This window comes from Ictalurus furcatus, chromosome 24, assembly GCF_023375685.1.
Source record: "Ictalurus furcatus strain D&B chromosome 24, Billie_1.0, whole genome shotgun sequence".
Classification (NCBI taxonomy): Eukaryota; Metazoa; Chordata; class Actinopteri; order Siluriformes; family Ictaluridae; genus Ictalurus; species Ictalurus furcatus.
Window position 1 is genome coordinate 8,523,727 of NC_071278.1, and position 23,566 is coordinate 8,547,292.

General features: G+C 42.9%; 1 protein-coding gene across 1 annotated transcript in view; it reads right to left on the bottom strand.

Moving 5' to 3' along the window:
- The window catches only part of trps1 (trichorhinophalangeal syndrome I), a 106,571-nt gene extending 91,368 nt beyond the window's left edge, over nucleotides 1-15,203 (bottom strand). The window contains exon 1 of the mRNA XM_053613517.1: nucleotides 14,206-15,203. Coding sequence (XP_053469492.1) covers nucleotides 14,206-14,218 — 13 coding nt within the window. The 5' untranslated portion in view covers nucleotides 14,219-15,203. The remainder of the gene's footprint in view (nucleotides 1-14,205) is intronic.
- Nucleotides 15,204-23,566: the final 8,363 nt, after the last annotated feature.

The following is a 23,566-nucleotide window of genomic DNA, read 5'->3' on the forward strand; positions in this document are numbered from 1 at the left end:
ACGGCACAAAATCTACAAAGCAACCAAATCCATTCAGCATCAGCGTATCTGTCAAATGTTTTAAGTCTTTGGTTAGTCAAAAGAGGTCATTAGTACTTAACCTGAATGTAAAATGTATGGGTTTGTGAATGACTACATTATAAAGATGAACATTTTTTTAAAGGTTGATATATTTGGTGTCACCCTGTCCAGTGTGTACCCCGCCTTGTGCCCGATGCTCCCTGGGATAGGCTCCAGGTTTCCCCGTGACCCTGAAAAGGATAAGCGCTATAGAAGATGGATGGATGGATGGATGGATGAATGGATTTTTGGTGTCCCCGTGGACGAGCTGCTGCTAGCGAGGAGTGAACAAAGACGTCTATTATAGCGGGTGCCAAGCGTAACAATTAAAACTCAGGTAGCTTATTAAACTTACCCACACTCGCTTACTTAACTTGTGCCTTTCGTTCAAGTTTATGTCAAGTAATTCTCTTAATTATGCATTTAAAATTCACATGCAAATTGCATTCGGAGCAGTACTTTTCTTTCCTCTGCTAGCCCTCTGCTATGTTTTTTCCGCTCCTGCTGCCGAGGCCTTACTACGAAAGACATCCTCGACTGCTTATACAACAGCCCATGTTCAGTACCGTGGCAGCCTCTACAATCTGCACTAGAGATCTGGAAATCTAATAAGCAATGGAGAACTATGCGTCTAATGTAAACAAGCGCTGAGAAGATACATTTTCACTTTACAGCCTCTTTGGAGACCAAAATAATCCCAGGACTTTTACTTGACGAGCCTGCAGGGAGACGGCTCTCCTCAAATGCGCGGAGTGAAAGACAGGCACGGATCAACGCCGAGAGCCTAGACGTGTAGAAGAGGCTATGCAAATCCCCTCCCATTCACACAGAGAGCATGGAAGAATAAATCCAACCCTGCCAGTGCAACACTAAGGCCTTTGAAGGGGACTCGGACTGCCAAAATCTGTCTCCGCACAGGCGTTCTGACTCACCAATCTGCACAACACCCAATGTTCCACGCATTCAGAAATCCCTCCAAGAAGGAAAAATACACGCTGACGAGGACTTGGAGAAAAGACAATGCTAAGTTTGTTGCTGAACATATATACACACACACACACACACATATATATATATAGAGAGAGAGAGAGAGAGAGAGAGAGAGAGAGAGAGATTGGATTTATTATGATAGAGTTACCAAATAGAAATGAAGCATGGTCACATGATCCTGACTGAGGCATGAAATAGCAGACTGATGGGTCAGGTCAAACTTTCAAAAAGTCTGCATGAGGCAATATCTGTTAGCTTTGACACATTGACTACCTGCCTACATGCTCCTTTCTCTCCTCTCAGGTTTTTACTAAACCTCACACACCCTTTGAAGTTGAGAGAGCTAAAGGCCTGCGGGGCATGATTGGGATTTCATTCCTGTGTGTGTGTGTTTGTGTGTGTGTTTCTTTTTTCTTTTCTTTTTTTTTGTCCAGCATTGAATGACTGTCGCTCTCTCTCACATACAGTACACACACACACACACAAATGCAAAGAGGTTGGGTAGAAATGGATGATAAGCCCACAGTTTAGTAATCGAGTGTGTGACAGTACAAGGCCCTTCGTCTTAAACTGTACGAGCATGCACAGGGAGAATAAGCGAGTGAGGGAAGATTAAGAGAAGTGAGAGCTTATGGAGAAGAGAGGGAGGAGGGAATGGCATGTCGAAAAAATAAAAGAGCTTTTCCCATAATTCTACATACCACTGTTTTTCCCTTTATCCTTGCATGAGTGTGAAAAGATGCCAGGCTCAATAAGAACAGGCTGTGACAAACTGGCTCTCTATGACTTTTTATGTGGCATGTCATCAAGCCCAATGCAAAAAACATCTCCCTCTCTCTCGCTCTCGCTCTCTCTCTCTTTCACTCACTCTCTCTCTCCCCTGTCTCTCTCTCCCCTGACTCTCTCTACCCTCTCTGTCTCTCTCCTCTCTCTCTCTCTCTCTCTCTCTCTCTCTCTCCCCTGTCTCTCTCCCCTGTCTCTCTCTACCCTGACTCTCTCTACCCTCTCTGTCTCTCTCCTCTCTCTCTCCTCTCTCTCTCTCTCTCTCTCCCCTGTCTCTCTCTCTCCCCTGTGTCTCTCTCCCCTGTCTCTCTCTACCCTCTCTGTCTCTCTCCTCTCTCACTCACTCTCTCTCCCCTGTCACTCTCTCTCTCCCCAGTCTCTCTCTCCCCTGTCTCTCTCTACCCTCTCTGTCTCTCTCCTCTCTCTCTCTCTCTCCCTCCCCCCTGTCTCTCTCTCTGACCTCTCTCTCTAGCCTGTATCTCTCTCTCCCCCTGTCTCTCTCTACCCTGTCTGTCTCTCTGCCCTCTCTCACTCTCTAGCCTGTATCTCTCTCTCTACCCTGTCTGTCTCTCTCCTCTCCCCTCTCTCTCTCTCCCCCATCTCTCTCTCTACCCTGTCTCTCTCTCCCTTCTCTCTCTCCTCTCTCTCTACCCTGTATCTCTCTCTCCTCTCCTCTCTCCCTCCCCCCTGTCTCTACCCTGTCTGTCTCTCTCCTCTCCTCTCTCCCCCTCCCCCCGTCTCTCTCTCTACCCTGTCTCTCTGCCCTCTCTCGCTCTACCCTTTATCTCTCTCTCTACCCTGTCTGTCTCTCTCTTTTCTCTCTCTCTCTCCCTCCCCGTCTCTCTCTCCCCTCTCTCTCTCCCTCCCCCTGTCTCTCTCTCTCTCTCTCTCCCTCCCCCTGTCTCTCTCTCCCCTCTCTCTCTCCCTCCCCTCTCTCTCTCTCCCTCCCCCTGTCTCTCTCTCCCCTCTCTCTCTCCCTCCCCCTGTCTCTCTCTCTCTCTCTCTCCCTCCCCGTCTCTCTCTCCCCTCTCTCTCTCCCTCCCCCTGTCTCTCTCTCTCTCTCTCTCCCTCCCCCTGTCTCTCTCTCCCCTCTCTCTCTCCCTCCCCTCTCTCTCTCTCCCTCCCCCTGTCTCTCTCTCCTCTCTCTCTCTCCCTCCCCCTGTCTCTCTCTCCCCTCTCTCTCTCCCTCCACTCTCTCTCTCTCCCTCCCCCTGTCTCTCTCTCTCTCTCTCTCTCCCTCCCCCTGTCTCTCTCTCCCCTCTCTCTCTCTCTCTCCCCCCCCTCTCTCTCTCTCAAAAGCAAGACTGGTCATGTTTATTCATGAGAATGCATTCACATCAAAGAGTCAATGCTAAGAACAGTGCCTTTAGTAGAATGAGCTAGACAAAGCTCTGTGTCCTGATAAAATGTGATATTTAGTGTTTCACTTAAAGTGACACTTCACCCTAAAACAAACTCAGGAACTAAATCATCCAGATCTCCTCTTTCAATTTTAATACAATTCTCACCATTCTTCCTGAGCCAACACTTGCTGGTTTAATCCGACAAAAACATGTCGAAAGAGACACAATAAATAAACAGGAAGTGTGTACACAGCAGCAGTGATTTTAGTTTTCAGGTTTAAAACGAGCAATCCATTAAATTAAACCCATCAGCATCATCAGTATTTTCAGTCTGCTGGTTTGGGACTCATCTCATTCATGTCTACAAGCACGTCATTACACGTATCTTTCTCTCAGAGCTGTGTGAAAGAGATCTCCGGCTGCACAGGCAAGGCCCAGAGCAGAACTATCTCTCGTAGCAAATTTCACAAGTCCAGTGAGAGAAAGTGACAACCACAATATTGTGTGTGTGTGTGTGTGTGTGTGTCTTAAAAGAAAATACAGATAAGTGCAAAGTTAATGTACATGAGTGTGATTTCCCGATTTAGCTATTGTCTGAATTCACAGGCTGTTCTACAAAGCCTTGCACATGCCCACATCAAAATCGTTTTGCATTCAAGGGAGAAAGTTTCCTCGGCAGTTTGCACACACCACTGACAATGCGGCCCTTTCATTCGACACGTGACGTCAGCTGTGTTAGTCACCTCGTTCTCGCGCTCCTTCACAACTACCTGCCTAATTCGTCGAGTTCAAAGCCTGGTGGTAATTAAAGGCAGTTTTCTACATTCTAACCACCCCCCCACCATGTGTCCCTCCCCCTGTGCTCCTGCTAGCCCCCTAACTGCCCTCCAGTTAGGGAACAGCAAGGTTAGTGGAGCTGGAGAGGGAGAGGGGGCGGGGGGGGGGGGGTTGCTTTGAGGGGCCTCGTCTCAATGACCTGGCCTCTGTGCACTCAATCAGCGCACCCTGCAACCGGAGACAACACAGAACAACTGCTTCCCTTACACTTCCTGTGATCACAGGACTGGAGCTGCCAGCCAGGGCCAGGGATCACGCGCTGCGGAGAGAGCAGCAGATAACAGGCTTCCGCCAACGCCATGGAGGGTGTAAGAAAGGGGGAGGAATGAAGAGGTAAAGGAAAAAACGAAAAAAAAGGGGGGGGGGTAATAAGAGGCACAGAACTTGATCACAGCTATTCCACAGATTTAATACAACTTTATTACATCAAATAAACAAGAGGCACACTTTAAAAAAAAAAAACTACTAGTGGCATCACTGTGTATAACAGACTTTTATATATCTGATTTAAACCCATGTCCATGTACATTTATGGTGTAGTGAATGGAATCGTTATAAACAGCGCTGTTCATCAGGCACTTTCCCCTCTAAATCTTCTCCATATCAATGTGTTTTCATGTATGCTAGCTCAACAGGAGGTAGCTAATATTAGTCTCAGTTACTCTGATTAAAGCACACTATCCTGTGTGTGTGTGAGAGAGAGAAGAGAGAGGGAGAGACAGAGAGAGAGAAGAGAGAGAGAGCGGGAGAGAGAGAGAGAGAGAGCAAGAGAGAGAGAAGAGAGAGAGCAAGAGAGAGAGAGCGGGAGAGAGAGAGAGAGAAGAGAGAGGGAGAAAGAGAGAGAAGAGAGAGACAAAGTGACAGAGAAGAGAGAGAGAGAGGAGAGAGAGAGAAGACAGAGAGAGAAGAGAGAGAGCGAGAAGAGAGAGAGAGAGATGAGAGAGAGCGAGAGAGAGAGAGCGAGAAGAGAGAGAGAGAGATGAGAGAGAGCGAGAGAGAGAGAGCGAGAGAGAGAGAGCGAGAGATGAGAGAAGAGAGAGAGAAAGAGAGCGAGAGAGAGAGAGAGAAGGGAGAAAGAGAGTGAGAGAGAGAGAGGGAGGAAGAGAGAGGGAGAAAGAGAGTGAGAGTGAGAGAGCGCAAGAGAGAGAGAGAGAGAGAGAGAGAGCGAGAGAGAGAGAAGAGAGAAGAGAGAGAGAAAGAGAGCGAGAGAGAGAGAGAGAAGGGAGAAAGAGAGTGAGAGAGAGAGAGGGAGGAAGAGAGAGGGAGAAAGAGAGTGAGAGTGAGAGAGAGAGAGCACAAGAGAGAGAGAGAGAGAGAGAGAGAGAGAGAGAGAGAGAGAGCACAAGAGAAAGAGAGAGAGATGATGTCAAATGTTTTTAACACAGAGTCAAAAACAAACTGACACGGGGTTAAAATCGTTTATCGCCTTTAATTCAAATCTGACCATTTTAACACCTGAGACCTCCAAGTCATAAAATATCGTTTCCAACAGATACAAAAAAAATCTGGACCTGCAAACAGCTTGTGTACGTAGAAAGCTTAAGTACTAAAGTTTTTTTTCTTCTTCTTCCTAACCAATCTTTAAAAAAAATCTCAATCCCATGACACAGGGGGGTAATTCCATTACATATGTGAAACTCTTTAAAACAGAGCTGCAGTCCCTAACTAAAAATACCAGCATTTAGCAACAGGAAAAAGCCTGATGTGAAGGCTGGTTGCTCAATATGCTGCCCTGTGCTGTTGATGTTCTAGCACTTCTGCTTGGACACTTCCATTCTCCCACTTAACCTCTGATCCCGGCTGGTGCTGGAGTGATGAGGGCTCTGAACTTTCCTGTGAAGGACCTTCACACACTTAAGATGGCCAATAGATTTCAGTTCCTCCCTTCAACCTGGCAAGTACAAAGGTTATGAGGATTTTTTTATTTTTTTTCCCCCTCTCTCTTTTTCCTTCTCACCTCTTTCCCATTCCTGGCTAGGAAGAAACGTGTAACGTTGCAGACGCGCCGAGATTTTCAGGTTTCCGAGATGACGAGGGGAAACGTGAAAATTTGGTGGCTCGATTTGAGAAGGTTATTAAAAACAAAAGCTCGAAATCACATTCGCTCTCCAGCCTGTGGTGCAAAGATTTTCCTACAATTCATAGCGAAGCGCTGCAGCTACAGTGTGAAACCGACTGCAAACCACAGACTCTGATGCATTTCCCCTCTGAGTAAAAGTCACACAGCATTGCGACACAGCTAGAGTTTCTCTGAAGGAGACACTGTCACCTCGTTCTCAGCAGTTTTCGACAAAACAAAGATGATAAGCAGACAAAAGGGCGGAACCTGTTTACTGAAAAAGAGAGAGACATCCTAACACTTGGAGATGACTTCTTAAGTATGCTTAAACTGTTTAAAAAAAAATTATTAACCAGTAAAATGCCATTTTATTATTTTATACAAGTTCATCTCAGTAAAACGAACAAGACTTTTGAGATAAACTCACAGAAAGCTTCATACTTCAAAATCCTCTAAAGAAAAAAAAATGTATTCAAATTTCAATTACTTAAAAAATATTTAGTATTCACATGCATTTGTAGATAACTGAGCTTGTAGTGCTACACCAAATTTGCATCTATAATAACTTATTAATATAAATACTGATTTCATATTTATTTACTCCTTTAGTCACGTTTACTTCCCGAATTTTTCAATACATACCGGTATCAAAGCTCTGATCCTGATCTGATACTGACATCCTCTCTGTAGCTGAGCTGATTCTCTGCAAGCTTCTGTTGCCAAGAAATGCAAAACATCAGAGGCGTAACAGCGGAGTGATTTAAGACAAGTTGTATCCTGTGTTCATGTCCGAGATCGATGTCATGTCATCTTGAATAAAGCGTTCGCGGCGTAAACATGCCGGTGGATCGGCTCGGAAAAGAAGCCGGGCCGATACTGTCCTCGGTGCTGTGTGTTAATTCATTCCCTCCCAGTTAACGTTTCTATTGCCTTTATTACTCCGATCAAACTTTACATTTACTACGTAACCTGGGATCCGTGCGACATTCTCTTTTATTCGCTTACTACACAGGGTGGAACATGACTCTCGAACCTGCACGACATTCCCAACACAACACTATTTCAATATTCGACCACAGAAAGTGCACAGATCTAATAATCCCCTGCTGCAAATGAGCTACACCGACATCAGACTTTCTAACTATTAGACAGTTCGCTATTTATACAGCCGTTTAAAAATGCAAAGAATTATTCCATAGATCAGTCTGGCACACTTATTCAGTCCCGTTTTCATATCGAGTGACTCCTGCAGTACAGCCAAAAACACGTTTCGGAAAAGAAAATCTATTTTGTTTTGCTATGAGAATTCAAATGGTATTCAAATAGCGCAATCCGTTTCCAGCAGAACGAGCGAAGTTCATGTACGGACCGGATCACACGGCTCACGCACAGTGAGAAAAAACCTGGACGTCCGGGCAGGTTTAACCCCAGGAGATTTAGAAGCGGCATTCTTCAGCATTTAACTCGAAGCAGGATTCACAAGAGACACAGCTGTGTATGTGTGTGTGTGTGTGTGTGTGTGTGTGTGTGTGTGTGTGTAAGTGAGTGAATAGTGATAAGGACTGGTGTCAGTGTGAGCTAATTTGCTCTCTTATGCCTCTGTGTTCTCAAGCTTTCTCCGGCGTGATTAGATCTTAGCTGAAGCAGCGTAGGAGTCAGGAAAATCAGGCCTGCGACTGTCCAACCGGCACCTTAGGCAAAATATTTGCATAGTATCCCACAGCTGTATGCTACACCTGCATCATGACATGTCATGGAGCTGCTGGTTTTAAGGAATAACTTTACAGGGAAACAAACCAAACAGATTTCTCATCATGTCGAATTTCCTCTCAAGGCTTATTTAGATTTAAGAGGTTCCCCCCCATCACATTTACTCGGCTTTTATCAAACACTCTGCACGTATCCGCTGGCAGATTTTCGACACCGATAACTTGAGAGAAATACTCTAAAGAGAAGACACTTGCCTTGTTATCGGATACGGGCGTGATAAACATCCAGTCCACCCGGCCTGTATCGCTTCTCCTGTGTGTACGATCTTGATTGTTTCCCCCCTCTTCGCCTCTCTAACCCAATCACACCACATGAACACCACCGGACCTCAAACACCTTTTCATCAAATACGCAAATGCACCATTAAAGCCAAGAATTCGAGTCGAGCACTTCGAAGGAACTGTTTGGCGTTTCCAGGGCGTAAAAAAAAGGGCTTCCCACTGGTTTTACAAGATTCCAGTATTTGCTTTGTACAAAGATTATCCTTTCATATGCCTTGTAGCCCTAGGACTGATTAGTCATCCTAGCATGTTTGATAAAACGGCCACACCCTGAGCTATACCATCTATAATAGCTGTAACAACAAAGCATGCATGAGTGTCTTGCTTATCATGGGAACGTCCTGAGTCATACGCCCATCTCGGTTCAGCTCGACGGCTCGTTCGCATGCTGTGTGCTTTTAGTTTTTTCAGCAATTTTTTTTTCTCCATATCTTTATTTCATCATTCTTAATTGCACAGACTCAGTGTGGGATGCTGAAATGTTCTACTTGAATACTGAGACAGAGAGAGAGAGAGAGAGAGAGAGAGAGAGAGAGAGAAATCACCTTCCGTTTAACAATCAAATAAATAAAGAATCTCATTTATGCCTTCAGAAAATCATGGTTAATGAGGAAAAGAAAACACACTCTGGGGTCACAGCTAATATCACCACAATATCTGCCTAGCAGATGGACAGAGACGTAGACGATTTCTTCCAAAAGCTTTCTCATTCCCCCCTGCAGCCCCACACACACACACACACACACACACACACACACACAGTTTAAAACTAATCTGACCTAAATCGATCGATATGCAATATTAAGTAACGAAAGTCTTGCATATTTCGGTTAGTTTTATTCTTATAATGATGATTCATATCTCAGACAGTAATAATTACTGTTTACAAGTAAATACATGCCATCAACTATGCGTGAGAGGAAGCCCTGGTTAAAATTCAATTATCCCGGAAGTAATGAGAAATGTGTGTGTGTGTGTGTGTGTGTGTGTGTGTGTGCCTGTTAGTGTGAGTGGAGCTCTCCAGGCTTAGGACATGTACCGACTCATCAATATGAGACTAATGGCAACGTTATGGTGTGATCCTTCCGCCGACGTCAACACCCCGCTCTCGACAGGACTGCCTCCTACCCAGGCAATCTGCATGCTGCAGTTAGCAGGAGCACTCCGGGCCGGCGGCGCTGATTTACTGCATGGCTCAACTCTCAGGGAAATCGGTGTGGATTTGAGCACTGTTCAGAACCAGAAGCAGATTCAGCCCCCGAGAGCTCAAGCTGAAGTAGCTTACGTTTTAGCCTGATATGATATGATATGATATATATATGTGTGTGTGTGTGTGTGGAATAACTTGCCTGAAATGAAAAAAGGCCCGAAAATGACTTTTCTGGTGGTGTAACCTGTGAAAGTTCGCCCACACGCTCTAAGCTGCAGTCAGTGGGCTTCGCAAGGTGAAATCTCACTGATCATTTGGCAGCAGTGACGGGGAGCTGAAAGGAATCAATGTTGTATTGTCTATGCATTCTTTCCATCCTGGTGTCACCGGCTAGCTCCTCCACCGTCCAACTGTCCACTTAAAAACCTCCCCCGCTGGCAAAAGCTGCGCCGAGGCAGCACTTAAAGCCATTTGGCTCCGATTCGGGTCAGTCCCGTCCGCCACGAGATGTACAAGCCCTGACGTATAAATAAGAACAATATCAGATAAGTCTTGCAGGAAGCCTATAAACATTTACATTCTCTTTCAAGTGCTGTTTATGGATATTTTATCTGCTATCTGGAAGTTAAGGACACAGTGAAGAAAAGGCCGGGGACTGCGGGCGGAATCTGACTGGAGCGGTGAATCAAAAAGGCAGCGGGACCTGACAGGCCCCTGGGCCCATTGACCATAATAGGTGCTGATTGTGGCGAGCGCCATGGCCGGGGGACCGGCTCTGGGCTCTGCTCCGTGGCCCATAACTCTTCAGTGGGGAGAGGAGGGGAGGGAGGTCCGAGGAGCTCCTCGTTCACCATCTCCCCCCCTTGACAGAGACGAAGTGCAGCCTGCGGGGTTCAGACTGGGAGACGGGAATAGGCCTGCTCAACACTCCGATGTTGTGTTTTACGAAGCAGAATATCTGCAGCCTTCCTGTCCTCCGGGCTGATGCCTATCTGACGGCTATGAGAAGATGGAAACGACCATAGTTGGCTAGCTGTAGGTCTGCGAGAGCTTAATAAGAATAAGTCAAAATAATTTTTCAGCAAGTTAGTGTTGTTCCTCACTAAAATAAACCAACAGAAACACCCCGTTCCGGTTGATTCCTTTCCCAATCACGTAACAAATCAACCTGCTTGTAACCACAATCACAGCAGAAAAAGAAAGAGTGTCCTGCTATGTTAGAAAGACGTCTCGTCTCCTGTTAAACCTTTATCTGATCGCCTTAATCAGCCGAGCAATGCGGTCTTTACAGCAAGAGGAACCACTGTTTGACACGATGCCTGTTGTCTCATCCGTGTTGTAACAACACCTACATTTGTGAATTGCCCTCCTTGTAGAAGGGAAACATCTGATAGCCTCAGGAGAAGGGGGCCTAGGATCGGAACCCTCTGGGGCTTCGGCTAAACAAATGGAGAGATCTTTAAAAGGTCCTTGTTTCCGTTTGCCAAAGACACAGCCTGGATACATGACACTCTCCTCGGTTTACTATTCAAAAAACTTAAGTTCACACACCGGGGCTTACAACGCAAGGTCTCGAAGCACGGCATAAAAGAAGGAATGCAAATATCCCAAGCGGTGACGGTCTCGTCAAGGTGACCGCTTGGTCACGAGATCATTGAAAGGAAGGCCTTTTTGGCGACAAGCAAAACAAGCCGCATCTTTTAAGAAAACCAGAAGGTTCGCACCAAATTGGCAGCTCCACAGTGCAGTGGGCACACTGTGGGTTCTGAGCGGCCAACCAGCGGCACAGTAGACGCCGTACAGACATCACTCAAAGTGTGAACAATGTTTTGTATTAGCAAACATTAAAAAAGAAAACCGGGTGTGGAAAAAAATAACCAGCACATTATTCACTCTGCCAGAGCCGGTGATGAGGACGTTGATTAATGCAGCTTGGCTTTTTAAATAAACAACTCCTGAGTATGTGGTGTCCGCCATTACCCCTCCATTTAGCCAGGGTCGATTCACAGCGTTTTGTTTTTGCAGCTCCGCTGCGTCCAGCCCCCTCTTCTATAGCCCCTTTTCACGGCCCTTTTTCCACCACCATATGCTGCAGGCCTCACGGAAACAATCCACTAAAAACAACAGGACCGCAGTCAACCAGCGCGACGCAATGAATTGCTCCTTTATCTTGCATTCTATCAGCGGCCCAGGATCATTTTTATGTTCTCTATCTAATTATGTTATTTGGATGCTGGGGCGGTTTGGGATTAGGGGGAGAAGATGGCTTGCATGGAGGGAGAACGTGGGCATAATTGGCTGGCAGATCAGCCTTCTCCTCTTTTCTCTTCTGCAGGTTGACTTTATTCACCACATCCAACCTCAGTACTGTCACATACTTCATATTTACTTCACTTCCTGCACTCCCGGCCCGTTAGCAGAAGAGCTAACCTACAGCACACTCGCTGCCTCGTTAAGCATCCTGACAAGTGACGGCTCTCGGTCCTGACGGCTTAGCTGGTTAACTAAAAACCCAGTGTTGGAATCCGAAATACGGATGAAAGCGGGCATTCATATCCAAACTACGATGTACCGATGTAGAGTTGACAGCTTGCTGCACTATTATACTCTCCTACTCGTGTTTGTCTTTTTCAACGGCATTGCATAACACATAAACAGAGTGCCCAGAAATCTAGCCCGGAAATGCCTGAGAACCTCAGCTACGACACGAACCAATGGAAGATTTGTAAACTTTAGACTTTGAAATGAATTTTATGGAACGGGTTTTTGCACTGTCGCTCTGGATACGCTGTCACAGCATAGATTACGTAAGTACACACACTTGAAGCACTTAGAGCACGTAGAGGTTGTACAGCCCAAGGTTACAGACAATATGTTCAATACTAACTCATTAAGGCACAAGAGAGTTATACATGAACTACATTCATAAAATACATTAAATATACCGGAAAGGATAAAGAAGGCGGTCACATGCATTTAAAAAAAAGCTCAAATCCTGAACCAAGTATTCAAATCGTGAATCGTGTATAAAAATGACTCCCAGTACTGACCACGACACATCTCAGATTTAAAAGATGCGACGCTAGATACTGATCTAAACCTAGCTGGCTAAGCAGGTGTCCACATTTTTAATTTTTTATTATTATTATTAATAATTATTCAAGAATTTCACATGCATGTAAAAACAAAGGCTAATCAAAAGTGCTGTGTCTGCTGCTCTATCCCGTTCAGTTCATCACATCACATAAAATCAGAACATTCTGTTTCTTATTTTCTACAATAAAAAAATTCCACTATACGTTTATTACATAAGGCAACTTTACATTTTGAGTAAAAAAAAAAAAAAGTTCTTTCCTTTAAACATTACACTGATAGCAGTGAAGTCTGTAAGGAAAAGGGAAATTTCACACCACCTTAAATCTGAATTACTTCTCGCAGCATGTGAAGAAGCGTTAACATTGGAACAAAAACAAGCAGCTGATTGACAGGGAAAATATCAAAGCTTTTCTGCTTGACTATTGAAAAAAAAAAAGCACAATGCTATTTAACAGGAGATACCAGGGGCCTCTAAGCCTTCATCTTAGCAGTTAAAGATGTCAGGTCACCTTTGACCTTAGCGCCTTTGTAGGACTGCATGAGCGAGAGATCCGCCGAGGGTTAATCTCGATATTCCCTCTCAGGATCCCTCGCACAACTCGAAAGACTTAACAAAAGCGTCTGCTCGAGCACATTTCCCAGTCAGGACCACGAGCAGTAATTGCGAGCGTTAAAAAAGCAGCGATTTTTATTTCGAAAGCCGGTCTGGGAAAGAAATGGCATGTGTTTAACATTACACGAATATGCTGAAATCGCATGGCACATCAGTGAAGCCTCTATTTCTGCAGCGTTAACAAAGTGAGGATCTCGTAATCGCCGCTCATTACGGGGTGTTTAATATGCACGTCCGCACCGGAGAAAAGCGGTCAACTATGACCTTTTTTCACATTGCTTTATTTAGCATCGGCCTCTGTTGCTGGTCCAAAGTATGTGACCGTTTTCAGAACCTAATAACATTACCGGATTTCTATGCGCATTGCTTTTGCATCATTAGTTCCACTATAGTGAGAAACACATGTCCAAAAGTCAACAGATAAAACTGCGTTCCACTCAAAACGACAAATCACGTCAGATTACTTTTACACCAATGGACTAGTTCTGTAAAACAGTGCTTCGAATTGATGACATTTCATTCTAATTAAATAGCTCAAATGGCATGCAAGCACACGTCAACTTCCAAATGGAGAAAAATAGCAAGGATTTTAAAAAAAAAATAAATAAATAAGTCAGGTGTTAAATATGCATGTCGATACGTGTCACGTCATTAAAACTAACGACAGCAAGATGCCACTTGGCGTTATGAAATCATTCGCTCTACAGAGACAAATCTGGCAATGATAATGTCACGTGTATATTTGTCATGATTTTCAAGGGTCATATTAAATGTCACGCTATTCAAACTGGAATCGTTTTTAACACGTCTGGGGGGAAAAAAGTTAGACTAGAAAATCATAAGGCTTCGGTGACCTATAACGTTACGCATGATCGAAGCCAAAAACCTGATTGAAAGGTGAAATGATGTATTCAGGATCAAAAGCAGTGTATTAATAAGCATGATGGTTGGATAGAAGTGAGAAATGTATGAGAAATGTAGCAAAGCCAGGAGAAGCTCGCATTACAATAACACTCTTCAGCCTGCCGTGATAATAACGTTTAAGTTTAGTAAAATAAAAGAAAGACATTTTTGATTGGTTGGTTGGTTGGTTGGTTGGTTGGGTCCTGCTATAAAATTACACGCATTTGAGAGAAGCCCAGCAGTCGCTGTTACAGAACGAGACGATATGCCTGGTGTAAAATTCCTGCAGTTTCCTAGCACGTAATGATGCGTGTACATACCTCTGCTGAGCATTGGGTTAGAGCATTATCAGCACCACATCCACAGGAGGCAGATTTCAGAGTTGGCGGAACATCCAAAGCCCTTGCCCTGCCTCTGAGATATCCTTTATTCCACGTCCATGCTGCTTTTCCAATTTTATTCCATTGTTTCCATTAACGTGAGAAGAGTTCACTTTTGGCGTCCTGTCTCCACATTCGTTTACTCACAAAACGTGGTGTCCTTCCTTTGCGTCTTCTTCAGGGGTTCTCACAGATGATCCTGGATGAGAGTCGGGGCCACATCACACTGCTCTCTCCTCTCAATTACTGCAAAGCCTGACTCCAAACACACAGATACAAACAAGGATTAGATGAGAAACTACAACGCTGAACACAGACGCACACGATACCAACTCTTCAACACTGACCAGCAATTTACTGTATGCGTATTGTACATTACAGAATAAATGCACACATACAGCTCTTCTACTCCTACACATGTACGGAAAGAAAATCTGCGCGGCCTACCGTAAGGATAACCATATGACGGGCAAACAGAGAACAACAACTTTGGATAAACTCAAAGAGCATCGTTGTGATAAATGCAACACAGCGACCGCAATAAACATCCAGAGAACGCGGGCGGTTGTGTATGGCGTAGTCAGGCATCCTCGCAGCAGGTTCCGTGAATGGGAGCTCTGACAGAACAGGCCCTCTGGCCGACCAAATTGGAAACAGGAAAACAAACATTCTCAAGGAAAACTCCTCCAGTCCTCCCTCCAACTCCTCCTTCGCTCCGACTCATTCTGTCCGACCTGTCTTGAACAATGTAGAAGCCTATGCTATAGCCACAACACAAGTCTCCAGACCACACAGATGGAAAAGGAACACTCGACCACAAAGGCAAGAGGAGGGGAGGGGAGGGGAGAGGGGGAGTGGGGGGAAAGTGGGGGGTGTAAAAGAAAGAGAGAGAAAAGAAAAACTGAAAACGTGCGTAAGGGAACACACACCATCGCTGAAGAAAGCGAAGAAAGCGGAGAAGGCTAAACTGACTCATCGCTGTTCCAGAGGAGCCGAGGCCGTGCGTCGTGATGGCACGGATTTCGCTACAGCAGAGTCAGACAGATAGGAGTCGGTACTTCCAGAAGTTTCCCAAAGTTACAAAAAGTTTCCCAGACGATCAGCGAGAGCGCAGCGCGTGAGGCGGTTCACACGGGGCGCCTCACGAAACGACTCTCAAAGTAAAATGGTTTTGAAATCAACTCCATTAAAAACTACCCAACATAGAGACCTACTGCACTCATAACACTGCTGCTGTCGGATTTAACATGTTCACCCATTACATAAACACACCACCATGCTGGTTTTTACACAGCAAAACATCAATATATTCACTATTATTATTATTATTATTATTATTATTATTATTGAGGACCATATGAATGGACTCTCTAGTCTTAATAACAAAATGTTTACTAAACAAAGTAGTTAAAGGTTTTTTTTAAAAGGCAAAGGTTGCCCATATTTAAACCACAAAAAAGACAAAACCTATCTACAAATTTATATAAAATGTATATTCAGTGCAATAAACAGGATTTCAATTAAAACACACACACACACACACACACACACACACAAACTTAATACAGAAGTGAAAATAATACACCACCAGGAAAAATAACCACTTCAGCAAGCTAGCGACAAACAAGTTTCCTAACTTTAAACAACTCTGCTGAACAAAAACTGTAGCAAACTAATCTAGATTTATTTTTTCCTACAAGACGTAAACTGCTCTAATTCCTAAGCAGTTGATAAAACTCCAACATCAGTCTCGGTAACAGAGTCACCTGCTGAATCACCTGTAGAGGGTGAAAGGTCACTAGAATGATGATGATGATGATGATGATCCCCTTGGCCAAATATCAATACCGTTCTCACCTCAGGTCAAAAAAAAATAATAATAAACTTTGGATTCAGTCCGCATTTCACTTCAGCAAACTTTCGTCTAATCCCACAACAAACTGAATGTTACTTCAGCTACAGAAAACACCGACATATGTCAACAACAAGTCTCAAAAAGATCAAGTTATTAATAAACAGAAAATCAAGATTAATGACGAATGAAGCTAGCTCAAACGATGACTCATGTTGTTAAAACACTACAAGAGATGACTCAAGTGTGTAATTTTTTTAAAAAAGTTTTAATCTTAGAAACCACAGAGCACTGTTATTTCTCCGTACACTTCAGTGTGCAAGACATTTACCGAAAATCAAGTTTCCATTATCTGTTATCTGAGGATCCTAACCACATCGTACTGAGGTTTAAATAATCACAAAAAAAAGGATGTGCTATAAAAGCAGCAATGATTCATCCTGAAGTTTCAACACTAATTTTTAGAAATGACTTATTGTAGTGTTTTCAATTTGCCGATCGCTGAAATGGGTTTGAAAACAAAGTGTGTGTAAAACCCTGAAGCACAATTACAAACGCTTAATATTTAGAAAGGATTGAGAAATATTATATATATATATATATATATATATATATATATATATATATATATATATATACTGATATTCTCTCAAAACCACTTTTTGATCATTCAAGTTGAAATTTTGGTTTTCGTATACTACTCTCTCTCTGGAGTTCGTCTGTATATACTTTATGTTTAAATCATCTTTAATTTCACAAACACAAATACACAAATGAAAAATGTGCTAATTATTGAACACATAATACGTAATAGCTACTTACAAATCCATTCATGCAGAGAAAAGGGAAAAGAAGAAAAAAAAAAGAAAACACTGGATTCATTAGATGAACCTGTATTTTCTCTATCACTCTCAAGGCCGAAACTTAGTAGGCCAATTGTAGCTATTTCATTTCAAATATAAAATAAATAAAATAAACTCAAATGCTGCTTTCTCTCAACAGCTTCTCACTGAAGAGCACACACACATGAATCTGCAGGGAAGAGACAAGAGTGTGAGGCTCATCTTGCTGTGATAAGAAGCCAGGCCAAAAAAGAAGTTGTGCGAACTCAAAAGCCGTGTAGAACAAATGCGAGAGCCCCCCCGCTGGCACTTTCTCCAAACGCCGAGGCCCAAATTCATCTGTCAGCCGTAAAGTTCTCCGCTATACAGCGCTGATCTATTGCATCCCGCCCAAAGGGCTCGCAGATGCGCACCCATTTACATTTGAAATCTACCTCGACCGTTTCAATCACTTCAAACAGTCCTTATCAGACAACTCACGCAGATCTTTTTCTTCTGGTTCAAAAGGCGTGCCGGTGCAACAAACGCATCTGAACACATGCAGCCGATCATCAAGGACTAAATATCCACAATAGGACCTTTGAAAAGACCTTGAGAGGAGAAATAATAGAACAGTAGAACTTGTGGAAAGTTGTCTCAGGGAAACAACATCACATCAGCTGAACTAGAAAAAAGAATAATTAATATATATATATATATATATATATATATATATATATATATTTTTTTTTTTTTTTTTTTTAATGTACTATTCACAAACACACACACACACACACAGCACACACATTATGTGAAGCTGGCACAGCTGTGACTGCAGAACAATACAGATGACACAGCAGCGGATCCTCGCTGACGCTATCTGAAACTTTTGTTTACAGTTGTGAGTCTCTCTTCTCCTCTCTGAATGATGAGCACCGTTGCTTTTCACGGGCCTTTGTCATTAAGAAACTTTCACTGACAAGAAAGCCGCCTTGCAGCGGGCCGAGAGTGCATCATTTCCAGACCGCCCCAGAGTGCCCGCTTTCTCGGCTTACAGGAAACAGCCCGAGCCGTCTACTGGAAGCAGCCTGGGAATTTTGTGTCATGACATTCATACTTAAAAGTGTTGTTTTTTTGTTTTGTTTTTAAAACAAAGGCGGGTGATATTTTTATCTCAGGTTAAAGTAAAACACTTTTTGCCCCACACACACACACACACACATACTTTACCAATAATGCCTGTGTGTCGGTCTTTAAGGGCAGAAAACCCCAATGAAGAGGAAAACTTACAGCACAACCGAGTGTAACTTTCTCTTACTTTTACAAGCAATGTGTGTAATTACTGTTAGTTAATATGTAATTATTATTATTATTAGCAGTATTAATTAGGTGAACAAATAGGCTAGAGTGAGAAAAATCCTGGCAGTGTCAACAATTGAAGCAGTTGGAGCTAGTTTATGATCAAACCCTGTTGGTAAGACTTGAAAAGAAAATTTGTGAATAGTGCCACAAACTAGCCAGGGAAAGCCCTTAAAGCAACCAAACGACTGTATAAAACTCAAAACATGTATTTAGGCGTGTCATGTCGTTCTTATTTTTTTACACAAACACATAAAAGCCGCCATTCAGAAACTAGCTCTCCATCTTCCTCACAGAATCCTAACACGATGAATTACACAAAACTTCACTCATTATCACGAACAAAGTGGCCCAGGACGGTACGAACCCCCAGATAACCGACATTTTCATCAAAAATAATACAGAAAACAAAACCGGGATTTTGTTTTGTTTTAAAATTAAGTAGTTTTCTCAGAAACTTGGAGAGAAAAAAAAAAACGCGAGCTCACAGCCGGCCGAATGGTCTCGAGCCTCGAGCACGTTGCCATGCCTACGCGCTTTCTTATCTTACATCAGTTACGGAAAGTTTCTTAAGTTAGCCGCTAAGCTCCAAGCAGCATTAAACGCATCATTTACACACCAAAAACCTCCCAAATCCGACACAATTCTGATAAGGACCTTAGAAGCTAGCCTGTCTCATTCCCTTTCACGTCCAAACAATAAGGAACAGACAGGCGTCCATGCTGCGGCACAGATCTAACACATCACACTTCAAAATAAACCCAGTAATTCAACACATCACCGTAAAGAATCACAACCCGGATCAAATACCTGCATGTATTATTAATCCTGGATCTGCCCGGTGCCCGTGTTCAGCACATGTCGGACAGACATCCATTGGACTCCTGGGTGTTTAAAGCCATGAGAAGGAGAGGAGTCAAACCTACTGGAGCTCGTGTTGTTTTCTTCCTCGTGCCTGAACGTGACCCCGCTGCTGCCGCCGCCGCCGCTGCTGCTGCTTCTTCAATTTCTCACGCGTTTGACCCAATAAACCAGCCCAGAAAACGCCGCGTGAAACCCGAGCCTCTTCCCTGTGTTTTCGCTGCACAGTAACACGCCACTGATTTCGCGAAATCCCATGAGTCCTCTCCTGACCATTACATAACACGCGCGAGGGAAAGCAGCGACGGTAAAGCGCGCGCGTGTCGCGGTTTTAGTGCTGTGCGGGTGCTGTGCTCGCGACGCTCATCGCATGGATTCGCTTTATATTTCATCCTTACCTGTTGATTTTAACACGCATTTGCCTTTTTGTGCTGTGGAAGATGGTGGCCCTTTTCTTTTTGGCGTAAACCATGAGCCGCCCTTTGTGTTTGTTTGTTGATCTCGGGGAATATGTTTGTCTCCCGCTCTCGTGTTTTGTTTGTAGGGATATAAGATTTCGAAAGGCTCGCATGCAACTGAGGATCAGGGTGTTTATGGATCAGTGTGTGATGATGATGATGATGAGGAGGAGGATTTATTTTTAAACGCTCGGGTTTGATTTAAAATGAAAGAATAAAATAGTTTGCTTGCAGTGATGTCGGTTCTGTATCAGAAACGTTATCGCATGTCAGGACCTCAGACTCCGAGCATTACGTCAGTTTCAAGACACCAACACTATTAATATCAAGAAGCAGTGGCGGAGGCAAGCGCCACCCCAGAGCGCGCGCTCTTAAAGGGCCAGACACCTCGTTTCACCTCCTAGCACTTACCCAGGGCTTCATTCATAATGACGCTAAAATCACTTCAAATCAAATTCCATCGCTTTCCTTTTGTTTTCGTTTTTTTAAATGTTTGAATAAAATTATTTAGGAGGCACATTGATTTAGCTGACGTGGTTAGCACTGTTGGGCACCTCCAGGGTTGGGGGCTTGATTCCCACCTCCACCCTGCGCTCTCTCCCCTTGCTTTGGGGGTTTCCTCCAGGTTCTCCGGTTTCCTCCCCGTATCCAAAGACGTGCGCTGTAGGCTGATTGGCATTTCCAAATTGCCCGTGGTGTGAGAATGCGCGATGGGTTGGCACATCATCCAGGGTGTGCGCCCCACCTTGTGCGCCGAGTTCCCTCGGATAAGCTCCAGGCTCCCTGTGACCCTGTGTAGGATAAGCGGTACAGAAAATCGATGGATGGATATGACCCTAGCCCACAAAGAGAGAGAGAGAGAGAGAGAGAGAGAGAGAGAGAGAGCGTAAGAGTGATATTAAATATTAATATTAAGAAAAATATATAAATTTTATGTGATATTAAACACAAGAAAATATTTCCCCAGCCGTGTCAGGAAGACATGTCAAGTTGTAAACACCTGCAACATAATATCTTAAATGGCGATACTGCCCCAAACTTGACTCATACGCGTTCAGCATGAGGCGAAAATCTTAAGTATAAGGGCAAAACATACTTGTGATTTTAGTGAAATCTGACTCCCAGTTTCACTGCATTGCACTCGGAATCAGCCTACTATTCAATCATAATGCTAAAACCAGATTAAACCATTTAAAATCGATTTTAATCTATAAATCCAGACTTTTAGGAATTATAAATACTAATTAAATATAAAATACTAAGTTAGAAACTTAACATTGCGATTTGCTGTGAGATGTTGCTCTCTGTGGTAAAGTTAGAATTTACAAATAACTAGACATTAACACAGGCCTACTATTAACACCTAATTTAATAAAAAATATACATCATTTATATACTACAGACCTACTACTAATACATCATTTAAAATAGCTGACCAGACCTCAATATCAAAGCTCACAGTGATGTCCAACCTTATCCGCTAAGGACCGGCGATGTTGCAGGATTTCATTCCAACCACGCACAAGCACACCTGATACAACTCATTAGCTATTTGAGGACAGAGAGCAATTCATTAAACAAGTGGAATCAGGTGCAGCTCCTGCTGGGTTGGAATGAAAACCTGCAGCCACAGTGGCCCTTTTTTGGATAGGATTGGAAACCGCTAATACGCTAATATAGCTACAGGATTCTGTACCATATTTTTATAATGGGCGCACAAAGAACATATTCTATTCTTTTATTAGTACACGAGGTACCGAAAAAGATCTTTACGGAAACAAAAACTGACAATGACCGACACAATTGCAAGTGTTCCAGTAAAATGATATCAACTGTAAATATTTAAATTGCGATGTAGTAGAGTGTGAAACCTGTATATTTTGTAATTTTCTTTCTACTCGAGACGGAAACCTTTCCACAATGAGCATGCAGTGGTAGCTCAGTGGATAAGACATTGGGCTACTGATCGGAAGGTCGTGAGTTTAAGACACTGCTGCTGGGCCCTTGAGCAAGGCCCTCAACTGCTCAGATGTATAAATGAAATAAAACGTAAGTTTCTCTAGATACCCAAGACCTTTTCCGTATTCTCTTCTAATAATTACCCACAAAAATGACCAAAAATAAAATGATTAAGATGTAACACTTTAGAAAAATTGTTTGAGAATACATTGAAGCTCTGTTTTTATTATTATTATTATTATTATTATTATTATTATTATTATTTAAAACTGGAAATAAACAGAAAGTTGTAGATTTTTTCAAAAGTAAATATGCAACATCTTGACTATTCAATATTCAAGAAGATACATAATTTCTAGGTCGCCATTTAAATGTAAGCAAATTTGTGATATTGAACATGTTAACTCCTTTGTCCAAAAGGTCAGATTTTCAATTAATCTTTTTCCTTCTACTGAAGCATGAGTTCAGACGACACTCCGACGGAGTGATCTAGCATGGATCATCAGCTTTTATACAAACCTGTGTCTGATTCTGTCAGATCGAGTGCACGCTGTCATTAAAGCAAAAAATGGGACGTACCAATTACGAAAAAAATTCTTTTTCAGATTCTACTTTTGTTGTTTGTTTGTAAGTTGTTGTTGGTAATATCATTTGTAATGAAAACCTGTGTGTTTAAATTGAAAAAGAATGCTAGACAGAAGCGTTTTCACTAGAGCGGTCAGACTTTTGGATATATATATATGTGTGTGTGTGCGTGTGCGTGTGTGTGTGTGCGCGTGTGTGTGTGTGTGTGTGTGTGTGTGTGTGTGTGTGTTCGTCTGTCAGTAAAGAGAATCAATTCCTTAATTGGCTGCTCTTCTAATGATGTTTAAGTGCACAGTATGTTTGTACAGAAAAGCAACTAGATAGTTCTTCCTGCTGACTGGCAATATTGAAAACTGAAAAATGGCACCTGTGTGAATGTTTTGTAAAAATGTTTTCATGAATATATTGAGAAGGAACTGTGGAACTCCTGAAGTTTTTTTTTTTTTTTTTAAAGATTTTGCTTTTTCCCCAGATAATCTCTGAGCACTATGAGACAGGCTAGACAGAAACCCTAGGAGTGAAATCAAAGCTGTTTATCTCTCTTAGAGATATCATGCCATAGGGTGGCTGTCATGGAAATATTTTTAGTTTGGGTAGCAATACCCTGCAAGACACATAGCAGGCTGTGAGCGCTGGCTCCACCACTGTCACCTATCTGAGCTCGGTACTGTCTCGGTATTGCCTTTCGTCTATCTGTGTTAACAGCCAGACACATCATGTGGTCATATTTAGAACTCCCTTTGGGAAGGTGACTGGCCTCTATTCAGCTTTTCATTCCTTCCCACTGAAAACTCCTTCTAATCAAACATAAAGCCATCTATAAAGTCTCCTAGCTCAAGTAATAATTAGACACTTGATAAGTAATAACAGTAATCTGAATTCAAGCACTGTAAGCATTATCAGTAGTTGGATCACTTTGTAGTGGCATTTCTTTAGACACACTTTAGAGTCATCATATTTATTTCTTTAAAAAAAAACACTTTCACATGACATTATCTTGAATTAAATTGTCAAAACCCTGGCTTTTATTATTAAATTATTATTCAGTGACTACTATTAATTACCCAGTAGACTACAGTTAAACAAATAGGGATGATTGACTGATGAAGGCTTTTAAATCAACATTCCATGAACTACTTGTATTGTATTTATACATATATGAAGAAACAGAAATATGGATTGAAAATGAAATGTATAAATATGTATGCACTTGCTCTTCATGTGTTATTGAATTCAGAGAAACTGCAGAACAAACATTAGTATTATTTTATGTGAAATTCAGCAGCCGTAGGTTGTTGGGGGTTTTTGTTTGTTTGTTTGTTTGTTTTTAAGCTTTGAGCATCAGCCAGACCTCTAAAACTGCTACTCATGAGCCCATGCACCCCATCTTTCCTGCCTGGCCACAT